The sequence below is a fragment of the Seriola lalandi genome, unplaced genomic scaffold (assembly GCF_002814215.2).
Source record: "Seriola lalandi dorsalis isolate HSWRI2012SDOR001 ecotype SW California unplaced genomic scaffold, Sedor1 jcf7180002054575, whole genome shotgun sequence".
NCBI lineage: Eukaryota > Metazoa > Chordata > Actinopteri > Carangiformes > Carangidae > Seriola > Seriola lalandi.
In genome coordinates this window covers 235,573-248,584 of record NW_019525128.1, presented here as the reverse complement: position 1 = coordinate 248,584, position 13,012 = coordinate 235,573, and the positions used below count along the sequence as shown (strand labels likewise).

The 13,012-nt window shown below is 41.7% G+C and overlaps 2 protein-coding genes across 2 annotated transcripts in view; both read right to left on the bottom strand.

Annotated features, from left to right (window-relative positions):
* Positions 1-4,176, bottom strand: part of abcg1 (ATP-binding cassette, sub-family G (WHITE), member 1) — a 19,129-nt gene extending 14,953 nt beyond the window's left edge. Inside the window, exons 1-2 of the mRNA XM_023417499.2 lie at positions 4,054-4,176; positions 2,252-2,498 (exon numbers count right to left, since the gene is read on the bottom strand). Of these exons, the coding sequence (XP_023273267.1) occupies positions 2,252-2,498; positions 4,054-4,116 (310 nt within the window). The 5' untranslated portion in view covers positions 4,117-4,176. The remainder of the gene's footprint in view (positions 1-2,251; positions 2,499-4,053) is intronic.
* Positions 4,177-4,852: 676 nt separating this feature from the next.
* On the bottom strand, positions 4,853-12,633 carry spcs2 (signal peptidase complex subunit 2). Its single transcript, XM_087176963.1, has 5 exons — positions 12,487-12,633; positions 10,487-10,570; positions 9,165-9,324; positions 8,475-8,610; positions 4,853-7,102 (listed from the first exon to the last, which is right to left on the bottom strand). Exons 1-5 carry the CDS (start codon positions 12,526-12,528, stop codon positions 6,916-6,918), a joined length of 609 nt encoding a protein of 202 aa, XP_087033089.1. The 5' UTR covers positions 12,529-12,633; the 3' UTR covers positions 4,853-6,915.
* Positions 12,634-13,012: the final 379 nt, after the last annotated feature.

Here is a 13,012-nt window from a genome sequence, read left to right as displayed (position 1 = left end):
AAAGCAGCAGCAGCTCTGAACACAGTTCACCTCAACAACATGATCAGGAGTCTCCCTTACACCTTAGCAGGTGTGGTGTGGATTGTTCTCAGTGAAACTCTTGTTTTCTAATCCCTGTAACAACAAAGAGTTAAACTGCTGCTCCAGAAGGAATCTGATCTGTTAAAGACTCTGACAGCGTCTCATTACAGACTCAAGACAACAAAACAGCAGCTCAGAGAGACCAACAACAGACAAACGACAGACCAGTGACAGACCAGCAACAGACCAACAACAAGTCAACAACAGACCAACAACAGACCAACAACAGGTCAACAATAGGCCAACAACAGACCAACAATAGGCCAACAACAGACCAACAACAGGTCAACAACAGGCCAACAACAGACCAACAACAGGTCAACAATAGGCCAACAACAGACCAACAACAGGTCAACAACAGCCCAACAACAGGACAACAGCAGGTCTACCACAGACCAACAGGCCAACAATACACCAAGAACAGGCCAACAACAGGTCAACAACACGACAACAACAGACCAACTACAGGGCAACATTAGGACAACAACAGGAGAACAACAGACCAACAACAGACCAACACCCTAACCACAATACATCAACAGGCCAATGTCAGACCAACAACAGGCCAATGTCAGACCAACAACAGGCCAATGTCAGACCAACAACAGGCCAAATACTATTTGATGCAGCGTCACTGTTTCCCCTTGATACTCCTGAGGTTTCTTTCATTTTTCTTCATGTAAAACAAACCTGTGGTTTTGAGCAGATCACATTGTGATATTTTAATCCGACTGTAGACTGTACAGACTGCAGGCTGCTCTGAGCTCTATGACTCTTTTTAAACTGGTTCTATAAAACAGCAGATCTCAGATCAGATTTCAGATCTGAGCTTTTTGTTCCAGCAGCTTCTGTTCTTAAGTCTTTTCTTTCTTTTGTCTTGAAAAACTGAAACATGATACAAGCTTTTCTGTCCACATTCACTGAACGTTTCACTTCCTCATAATCTAACAGGCAAAAAGCTCTCAAATATTAGTCTGTTTGTTTGTTATATCATCTTCTAATTCATGGCAATAATCTCTGAACATTTTCATATCAATCAATATAATACTGCAACTTGTGTAAAATACTACTGCAGTAATATTAAGACATGTATTATACTGCTGCAGTAATATGAAGACATGTAAAATACTACTGCAGTAATACTACAACATGTATTATGATACTGCAGGAATATATATTTAGAACTTTGACAACACAACACAAATTTCTGACCTGTGAGAAATGTGACCAATCATCAGTCAGATCAATGATTGATCAAGTGATTAATCACCCTCTCAAACTCACATCAAACAACACCTGATGTGACAGACATTGGGCCAGTGTCTGCCCGGCTGCCCGTGTGTATTTAGACTGACAGGGCGTCTGGTGCCTCAGTGAAGCATCATCAGTGGCAGCTGCTGGTGTTTCTGTTGTCGTCTTCATGTTTGTATTTTATTTCCTCAGTGTCGAGTAACAGAGCTGCTTCTAATCTGACCTGAAGCTATTTACAGTAGGAGACCCTGACTGAGATTAACAGATTACAGCCTGGTAATCCACACACACACACACACAGCATCCAAAATCAGACGCAGGTAATAATAAAGTGTTGCTTGCTATGCCTGTTTTCATGTGTGAAGTCATCACATGTGGTTTCCTACAAGGGATCAAGTGTGTTTTCTTAATAAAGGTTAACTGGTTACCTTCAGACACTTATCTAAATCGACCAGTGTGTTGCTGGTGGTTCAGATTAGAGAGACCTTAAAAGGTTGTGCCTCCATCAGGTGAGCAGTGTGACTGAGGAGTGTGAGTGAAACACTGTCAGGTTTATCCAGGTGGACTCTGTGTAAGACAGAAGAGCTGCAGGTGGAAGGTTAACACTGTCTTTAACACAGCCTGCTGACTGACAGTAACCTGAAGCCAGTTTAACCTGCAGGAGTGTGTGTGTTTCTCATGTGGATGATTTCATGAACATCTCATTGACCGACCAAACTCACAATGACAATACTAACATAATAAGAATAATCCTACAGTGATGTATCAATGTGTGATGTCAGTGTGTTACTGATGCTGCTTCACTGTGATGTAGCTGAACACACTATGAACAGATGTGACGTCCAGCTGAGGACCACAGGATTCAACTGTTGGGCTGCCCCTTTAAAATCTAAATTCTGTATCAAATGTGGTTCAGTACCTTTCTTCCTCCACCAGGGGCCCTCTCTGACGGAGTAGGAGACGTCTTTGAACTCGATGTTGACCGCCGGTCTCCGAGGTAGCGAGGAGAACCTCTGGGCCTCCGTCAGGTTGTTGTCCACCTTCTTCAGGTGTCCCTGCAGCAGCGGCGTCTGCTGGCTGCCCACCGGCCGCTTACTGACCACCTCGTCCATACAAACGCACACCGTCCGGGGGTCCAACATCAGGTCCGGTGGCCCGTTCGTGTTCTGAGGGTCAGATCAGAGACTGAGGTGAGAGTCTGAACTTTAATGTTCACCTGACAAACCAGGAGCCTGAACAGACCAGGTCTCAGTGACCAGGGTTCTCCACACCACAACAGTTTACTCTGGTTTCTGGACTCATGTAGTTTCATCAGACCCAATATTGACTTGTTTACATTCACAGACTCACCTAACAACACTGTACAAATACAGAGGTAGGCCTGTATCAATCTCTGCCTCAGACTGAGGTGTCAAGCTTCAACGATCAGTCCTTTCATTGATTATTTAATCAGTTCATCAATTCGTTCACAGGAAATTAATCAGCAGCTATGTGTTAGTCTCACAGAGATTCCTAACCCTCCATCAACACCAGCTGACTTTAACCTACATGTTGTTTCACTATTCATTCAATCGAACCAGAGACATGAAGATCTGAGGTGAGCTGCTCCACGTCTGTGTTTGTGGGAAACAGACTCTACCTCACAGGTTCTTTGTGGAGAACATGGAACACGCTCAGTGCTCATGATTTATAGTTAGAGGACTGACACATGCACAGGTTACACGGGTTGTACAGATTGTACAAGGTGTACAGGGTGTACAGGGTGTACAGGGTGTACAGGGTGTACAGGTTGCAGTCTTTGTAATGAGATGTGTACATGAGTGTGTGCTCAGCCTGCTCTGCTGTTCAGAGGACTGTGCTGGCGTGGAGCGTCAGCAGATGCAGAGCAGTGATGTGGTCAGATTAGCTGTCAGCTGCCTCTCTGTTGTTGTGTATGTGGGACAGCCTGCTCCATATGGGACACTAATCTGCAGGACAGAGTACAGCTTAGCCAGCAGGCTGAAAAACAGCCTGGCCGACCATTATCATCATCACCATCATCATCACCATCGACATTAACGACCACAACACTGATGCACACATCAACTGATCACCTGCATCACTGTTACAACTTGAATACACACATGGAGACATGTTGTCCACTGTGTCTGTTCCAGTTCTGTTATGTGTCTGTGGTGTGTGTCTGCTGTGGTTCAGGTGCTAGAGCAGGTTGTCCACTGATCACAGGGTCTGATTCCTAGTTCCTGTGTGAGGCTCTTTGAGGAGGTTGAAAAGACCAGAAAAGCTGCATAAACCATCTGTTTAATGTGTCCACTGTTTGTCTTACATGTCTCCATCATATATATCTATAATGTGTCCCTATGTCTCCAGTATATGTCGACTGTGTTCTATAATGTTTCTACTGCATCTCCGTTTAATCTCCATCATGTCTGAACTGTCTCCACTAAATGTTCAGTATGTCTCCACTGTGACTTAACTGTTTCTCCATTTTACATTTAATATGTGTCAACTATTTGTCCACATTACCAATATAACTCCAGTATGTCTCTCAACAATTTGTCCACTGTGTCCTAGATGTCTAAACTGTGTCACAGCTCAATATCTCAAATCTCACATTTGCCTTCAGTCTGAGCAACATTAGACACTATGTGTCTCCAATCTGTTCACTCTGATGTCTCTAGTCTGAGTCCAGTCTGAGTCCAGTCAGTCCTCAGTACTCACCATGATGATGGAGTTGGTGACGGTGGGGTTGTGGACAGACCAGGCGGCCATCAGACAGGCCATGGCCAAGAGACAGCAACACTCCCACACTATGCCTCCCTCACGCACATCTAATCACGTCTCACCCACACACACCAGCCCTGATTGCTGGCCCCGCCCCTGTCACTGACCCCCACCCCCGCAGAAACAGACTCCGCTGTCTGTGGAGAAGAAAAAAGCTGTACTTCAACTTGAGTCAGTTTGAAATGAGTCTCTGCTTACTTGCTTGGTGAATGTGAGAGGGAAAGTTACAGCTGCTGTGTTTCATTCCTGTTTATTAAAGAATAATTAAAGAATGAATGAGGTTAAATTAACTTAATTACAGGAGACTAATCTGCTGTTCTGCCATTAGATCCATGTTTGAGTTCTGATACCAAAACTATCAACAACTTACAGATATAAACCTATTTTACTAAGAAACTATGTTGAGAATGCAGACAGTTATTAATTACTTTAGGTCCACAGTTTTGTTCTGGTCTCCTGCTGATTCAGAAGACTTTAAAACCAGGACTTGAAGACAGGTTGTGGATGTGAATAAACCTGACATTTTTACTGAGCCGTGAAGCAGTTGATCATTTCAGTTTATCTTTGTATCATCTTTTATAACCAGACTGAGCACTAAATATAATTCACCGACACCATCAGAACCATCTGGTCTCTGTAGGAGAGCAGCTTGAGTACAGTCATATTACCAGTGCTCCCCCTGCTGGCTGGCCTGTGGTACTACAGTCATAGTCACAAACGAGTGGTCGTCGTCGTATTTCAGTAACAATCTCCATCTTTAATGTTTTCACTGACAGTTACAGAGAATAAGGCTCTGACAAAAACAATGATACAAAACATTCAAAATAAAAATTTGGTCGACATTCAGTCCACTTTCTGCTGTAAGGCATCAACATACGAATACTAACCCACTGTCGTCTGAAGCATTAGCATCACAACAGGCCTGTTAGCCTCAGTGATAAATGCTAATGATGCTAATTAGCATGTGTCACTGTCGGTAAAGATGTTCGACACTGAGATAAAAATAACAACTAAGGAGAAGCTCAGAACTGTGACGCCATGGAACAAAAATGTCTAGTTTTATTTCTGTTTCTTAGTTTCTTTTTTTTTTTCCTGGCTCCGCAGAATCCCACCTGTCATCAGCTGACGTCACAGCTCCTGATCGTTTTTTTTTTTGTGATTCCTTGCGCTGCTGGTTTGTCTTCCACCTTTACAGGTGTTTTTGCTCCCTTAAGTCGCCCTCACATGGCCCCGCCCACCAGTGACATGTCGCATTGTGACTGGTGACAAACAAGAAGTCTGACTCATATTATATTATACTTGTTATTATTAAAATGAAGCCTAAAGAGCTGTGTGTTAAAATGAGTCACAGTATGAGGCAGGATGGAGCTGAGCCTGAGTCTGTAGATCAAACTGTTGTGGAGCTGAAATGTTATTTTAACTTTCACACAGAAATACTGACAATAACCTTAACATCTGCTTTGACTGATTAAACCGTTTAACTCTGAAGAAAAACAAGTGTTAACACTTATAAATTGTCAAACTGTTCATCCGATCAGATGCTGAATATTCCTAAATGTTTAAACTGCAAAGAGACAAAAGCTCTAATGAGAAAGTGGTGATGATCTGAAGGACAAATGGAATCATTACATGACGAGTGCAGATGCTGTGAAAGGTCACAAGTCTCACTCAGACATGTCCATCAGATCAACAGATATTAATATTTCTAATTTCCTGCTGTGATCAAACCGTCTTATGATGATTGTGACTGACAGAAAACCGTTCTGAGAAAGAGGAAAAGCTCTGATGTGACCACAGACATCATGTTGAGCTATTCAATTTCCCTCCTCTCAAGGCTGTTCACTGGTTTCAGGTCTATGAAAATCTGAACCCTGCAGAGACAGAATCCATCACACAGAGATGCTGCAGTGTCAACAAACAGCACGTTAAAATCCTGCAGACCACATAACTACAGCGTCCTGGTCTGAGTCCTGACAACTCATTTCATCTCTGCACTGTCAGCATCTCATAAAAACACAAAGACTGTTTTAATATCATCAGCTTCATGTCACAGTTGTAAACTGCTGAAAAACTTAAACATTTAATGAACAAAATACCAAAGAGGAGAGCAGCACCTGAATTTCACTGTTTCATACTGATGTGTTGTGTAATACCATATGTCACCAGCAGATGTCTCCATTTGACATTATTTATTTAACTGATTATTTGCTTGATGAACTGATTATCTTTGTCAAAGCAACATTATCATAATGAAGTGATGCATTAACTGACACACTGACATCTGAGAGATACTCTGATGTTCTGTTCACAGCTCATCGAATCAGATGCTGTGGAATCAATCAGGACGTTCAGGTGGACGACAGAGAGATGGACACTGACGTGCTGCTGTCAAACACTGTTCACACTTTTAAATCGAATTTATCCAATTAAAAACACGGATATAGTTCATTCAGAAGACTCACATGTCTGATTTGGTGAATTTATTGATTAGCTGATTACTTCCAACAGCTGTTTCCTGTTTGAACTCATGTATAAACACTTTAAACACATAAGGTTATTTCATAATGTCATAAACCAAACCCAGACAACACGTGGCCTCACATCAACATATTCATAACACAAAATAAAATGAAAATGTGGGAATTTTGAGCAAACTGAAGAAGCTGGTGTGATGGATCGTCTCTGTGCAGGTCCTCACAGAAACGAAATGAAAGCAGTGAACTGGGTGAGAGGAGGGAAACACTATGATCTTCCATCAGTACCAAACTGTGGTTGTGGTCTGATGGACTGCTTCCTGTCTTATTTGGTCTTCTTGTCTGTTGCCAGTGTGTCGTGGAGTTTGGAAACACACTTTTCAAACTGGTCCATCACCAGCGTCCCGTTCTCGTCGAAGAAAGTCGACACAGACTTGGTGAACTCTGCTTCCCTCCAGTTCTTTGACTTCCCGTCAGTGAAGGAAACTCTAAGCGTGTACTGGTCATCAAACCTGAAAACAGAGACATTGTCAGCACTGAACATCAGCTCCACGAGTCAGCACCCAGAGCTCACTGTTCTCCACAGACTAAACGAGACTAGACGAATAATTCATACTCATGTCTGCAACTACACACAAACACATTTCTGACTGAACACAGACGTAAACTAAAAAGACAAAAGAAGGACAAGCTGCTGAGTTCATGTCTTTTGTTTTATGGAGAAGTGTAGCAAAAAGTTTGAAATAAAACCTGTGACAGCACATTCAGTGAGTGTGGTGATTGTTTAACCTCAGTGATCAGTAAAAATAGTCTGATTACTTCATTTGAATAACGTGATAAATGTCTGACATCATCTTATTACAAGCAGCACAAAAGACAACAGCAACTCCATATGCTGTACTGTGACATGCACATGAACACATGCTGTAGGTAACAGGATGTCATGACTCCAGGTGGTCAACTGGTTCTCCTGCTGCAGGTAACAGGACTTTTGTATTTACTGATCTGAGATTTGTTTGTGTTTGACTGATCGATGATCTGTGTCTCTACCTCTGATATCAGGCTGATGTCAAACTAACAGATGCATCAGTGTCTGTTCTGTACTGATACTACTATAAAGGGATCAATTCAGAAATTCTTTGATGCTTGGCAGCCATTCTCAACTCACTTTGAAACTGTAAATGCAGATAAAATTAGTTTTTAGTTTGTAATATGTGAATGTATGGATAGGAAAGGAGGAAAAAAGAAAGAAAGAAATGACTGTATAGTCAATGTATATATGTTATTTTTCTTCCAACACATTAATGAAAAGACCTGATCAAAAAGTCTGTAAATTGGTCACCAGGTGTTTTCTGAAAAAGTCTGTAAAGCTTCTGAAAAGTCAGTAAATCTACAAATGAGCTGAGTTTTCAACATTGCTTGTTCGTGGCAAATCATTTTAAAAAAGCAACAACCAATGAGGGATTTCCAACACTCAGCCGGACCAATAGCGTAACTTCCTCACTCATCAGTCAACGACATTCAGGCTTATAGAACTGGTCTCACTGTTGTGGTCCAGACAAGAAATCATAAAAATGTTTCTTTCTATCCAACCAATAAACTGAACTTACTGCAGTCAAATAGAAGTTGACACATACAGTAAATATTGTTTTATGACTGAACTCTACTGCTGGAGAGCCACACACATAGAGGAAGACAACATATGATGTAAATATAAACGGAAGGTGTAACGACCATCAGACTGGACCAGGTCATTTTTCACTGATAAACTACTACAAAGTCTAACATCTTGTAACAGTGAAATAAAAGGCAGATTAAGTATGAGTGTGAAATAAACAATGAGAGTTACAATAAAGAGTAGGATGACTAGAGGGAGAGACCGACCGTTTGAGGGAAGAGGAGAGCTGCCAGATGTGGTCTGGATCCATCCCAGCTGGATCTCTCTGCAGGGCCACCAGGAAGATGTTCTTCTCTTTGTATGAGGTGTACAGAGTCAGGATGCCCATCATGATGAAGTATGTGATGGAGGACGAGTTAGGGAACAAACCAGCACACACGCAAAATACAGTGAACCTCTGACTGGCCTGGTTTTCAGATTACTCTGTGACCCTTTAAGCTTCATGCTCATCATCTCCTCTTCATCCTCAGTCTCTGAGATCTTTGTTGTGAGGCCTGGTTCACATCAGCTGATGTTTCTCTAAATGTCTGAGTGTTGTTTATAAGTCAAAGTGCCTCTGACTTACAACCTCCAATCTGGTTTCACTGACTGACTCCAGGTCTGATAACTCCTGACTCCATTTAGCTTCTGTTCACACACTGTTTCAGATGCACTGTTAATACTTGAACAACACAATGATGTGTGTGTTATTAGTTAAAGCCGATTGTGTTTGTTCATTATTGTAAGTTAGATGAAGATCTGATCAGATTTTAGGACTAATTATAAGTGTTCACTTATACAACCATCCTGCCAGTCCTGCAGTCTGACTCTGGGTTCTGGTTTAGTTCTGCTATAACTGACAGCTCTGCTACAGCCAGGTGAACTCAGGTGAACTTCCTGCGTAGCTGAAGGATATGAGATGACACAGCAGGCGAGGACTGGTCTGGACTCGGGGAACGGGTGCAGGTAGTCCCAGACCAGAGCCAACATGGCAAACAGACAGGAAACGGTACAGATCAACAGTCGACCGTCCACCAGCTGGAAGTTCTCCACATACCCGTACTTCTCCAACAGCACCTACAGGGGGCACAGTAGCAGGACAACAGAGTTAGAAACAGCTGCTGGTTGGGTCAGACTAAAGTCTGGATACATAGAGCAGGAGGGTCCGTTCATTTGTCTACAGGTCAAAGACAAACTGAAAAACCAGAAGCCAGATGCACAAAACTCTGTAGATTCATGACTAGAACTATATGAACACACAAAACCAGGAATAGTAATACACATTCTTTTTGTCAGAATGATAAAGCCATGCGTTCGCATGGTTCAGCTTTAGAAATTTCACTCATTGAGAAATTGGGTGTACATGAACGAGCCTCATTTCCACTTCCACAATTAGCCATAAATTGATGAAGACACTCCCTTAATTAATCAGTTTGTATAAAAAACACAGTCTGTGCCACAAGTGATCAGACACAGAGAAGAAAGATGAGGAAGAAGAACAAAAGGAATCAGACAGAATATTATTCAACACCTGTTTTACTCTGAACTTAATTTATTGTGACTAGAATCATCTTAATGAGGCTGGAGGCTCTAACACTGTGATTAGTTAATATTCAAATAGTATCAAACAGTTACAGAATGACTCACAATAAATAATAAGGACATTAGACGATGCTGAAGGAAACATTGCGCACGAACACAATTACTTCTGTTTATGAATTGTAAATTTGTTATTGGTGTGTAAACAGGAGATCTTATACTGATGATAATGAATGAAGCTCCGTGAAGTTGGCTATTTTATTTTATGTTAAATTACATGTCTCTACTTATTTTGTATTTTCTCATTAACTTGGATCTCTTTGGAAAAATGTGTTCACATGGTCAAAGGAATGAGTGAGGTGACACAGTCTGTGTTTACAAAGACCAGTTCATGTGCGGGAAACAGTGTACACATGGTTTTTGTGTGTACGCCAGTGCTGTGCCAGTTCACACTTAAAAAGTTCAATTCATACAGATGAAAATGAACTAGTTCACGTTCATTTGTTCGATTTCTTTTTCTTTTTTTTTAAATAGGCAGCTATCCTTTTTCAATAGAACCTCCTTCTACCCATCCATCACCAGCCCCAAATCACTGCCACTCCCAAACTAAATTAATTATTGTACACCATTGAAGAATCAGACATGAGATACATTTAGAATCCGTATATAAATATTATCCAATTTCGAATAAGGATAAAACCTTTTTAGCAGCGTCATCCAGAGAGTTCTTCACAGCAGCTCCGTCCCATTTATCGATCTTCACTGGCTTCTCATCAATCCTCCACTGAAACACACACAATCAATACCTAATTATTAGCAATATCAGCTTGTTTTCAAATCAATGTATTAACAGGCTTACTGATGTTTCAGCACTTTAAAAAAAATAATAATCTGCCCAAAGCTCTTTGTGACTTTGCTTTCAAAGGTGTTAAGAAATTCAGATTAATGTAAATGATTTCACATACTGGTCTACATCATCAACATGAAAAGGACAACACGCTTGGAAATAATACCGTTCTAAAAAACATGATAATTCTGAGTATAGCTTTAGAAGGTCTTAATTATCATTTCTTAATGGTCCAACATTAAGAGCATACCTCAAGAATCTAAAATATCCTTAACATCAGGTCTGACTTTAATCTGCCAGATGAAGCAAATCCACTTCTCTGGGCTCAAGATTACACCAGGATACTGTCACATTACCAGGGTCTCTCCTGGCCGAAAATTAGGCGTGGGTGGTACTAAGGTGTACGGCGGGGGGGGGGGGGGGGGGGGGGGTCACCTTCCACTTGTGGTTGAGGACTAGGCCTACTTTCGGTCCTGACAAATTAACCGTATCTCGTCAGTAACATGAATTAACTTTTTTTCCCCCACATTAGAAGAACTAATGATGTCTGCACTCAAATCAGGTCGCCGCCTCCTTCCGCAGGCAGAAACTCTAGCGCGTTCGTGTTCTTCTTCTTTGGCAATTTCGGATGGCTCTACCTGATGCACGGATTACGATACAGCGCCACTACATTGCCGTGGTGGCGTACAGCCGCAATTGCATTTGCAAATGTCAAATCCACCAGTACCGAGAAAACAAGTAGGCCTAGTAGAAATTTATCGGGAGGCGGCACGATATTTGACTGAGGCGACCGCCTCGCAATTCTCTATGCAGGAAAAACCCTGGTTACACCGTGTGAATGTTTTATCCATATGGTTCACATAGCTCCTGAGACTTCTTACAGTCAGACGAAGATACTGACCACAGGAGTAATCAGTACTGATCGATTATCAGTGTGCGGCACCACCACTGACCTGACATTTATTACAGTATCCTTGAACCAGGCAGTAACATCAGCTGTGTCACTGGTCAGTTCAAACTGAGGCAGTCTGATTTAGCTGATAGAAAACTAATTACACCACACAACCTTCGCCACAGTAAATCTCTGATAAACAGTTTCAGTACAAACTGAACATCATCACCGTCACAAAGACAAGTCAGAACTTTAGTGTTCAATTACTCCAACAGTTGTGAGGTTGTGAGCTGAGTTACAGCATCAGAGACAGGAGGAGGGCTCTTTCACCGGATGCGATCTAAGGTCTACAGATCGGTTCTTGGAGATGAGAGATGTGTGGAAAAGTCTCACGATAAAACAGAAGGAATCAGAGCTCTCAGTGAACGACTTCTGCCTCATTTATTTAAATAAAGTACAAACACACGTCGGTTTCCTGCGCGAACATGTGTTCACAGACCACGTAGTTATGATCTCAAACTGAGGCCGGTTAGTTGACCCGATGCCTCGTTGATCTGACACACTGTTCTGTAGCCAAACAGTGACTCTGTGTGATTTAACAGCTACATAAAATTATATTGCATGTCGAGCAGCAGCCTGTGTGTAACAGCTGGAAACAGGAAACTGAAGGAACCGCTGCAGTTTAAACATGAACTGACTCATTTATACAGCACAAACAGAACGACATGCTACTTCTTTATCAACTGTTTTCGACTGTTTTATTTCAATCTTTATTCAAAATAATTTTATTTTAGCCTGTTAGCATTAGCTTAGCTCGGTAACAGCAACCCCAATGCAAAGACTGAGAGCACCGTGTCCACAGAGACCTGACCCTCTACTTCTACAGTTTAAACTCTTTTAGAAAATATAAACCTGAGTTTTTATTTTACGCTGACTCCGACAATAAAACTTTAATCCTCACTTTCTCCAGCAGCCCACTCTTTCCGTTCCTCGCAGCAGCCATCTTCTTTTCCGCTACAAACACGGCACCTGTGACCTGGACGCATCTGATTGGCTCTCAGCAAGATTTGAACGACCGGCAACGTCTGACAGCGTCCGCGTGCCCGATGCGCGATCTTCCTGTTTCTCACATATTACCAATAAATAAATAAATAAATGAAGACGTAGGCACCACTACATTTTAGAACACAAAGTTAGCAATACATATATATATATATATATTTTTTTTTTTTTTTTTTTTTTTTTAAACAAGGAATAATTGAATCTTCTTGTTGAACTATATTGAATCTAAATGTCTGACTCGTTCGTCGAAGTCAAAGATTGCTCAAGTTGGTCCCAGACCAGCTTCATGTGGTTCAGGTCTGGAGACTGTGCTGGTCTTTTATTGTTGAGGCTAATTATGTTGCTGCAGGATGAAGCCATGACCAACCAGTTCCTGGTCTGTCTCCCCCCACTCTACATTAGATTGCATGATTATGGCTGTGCCC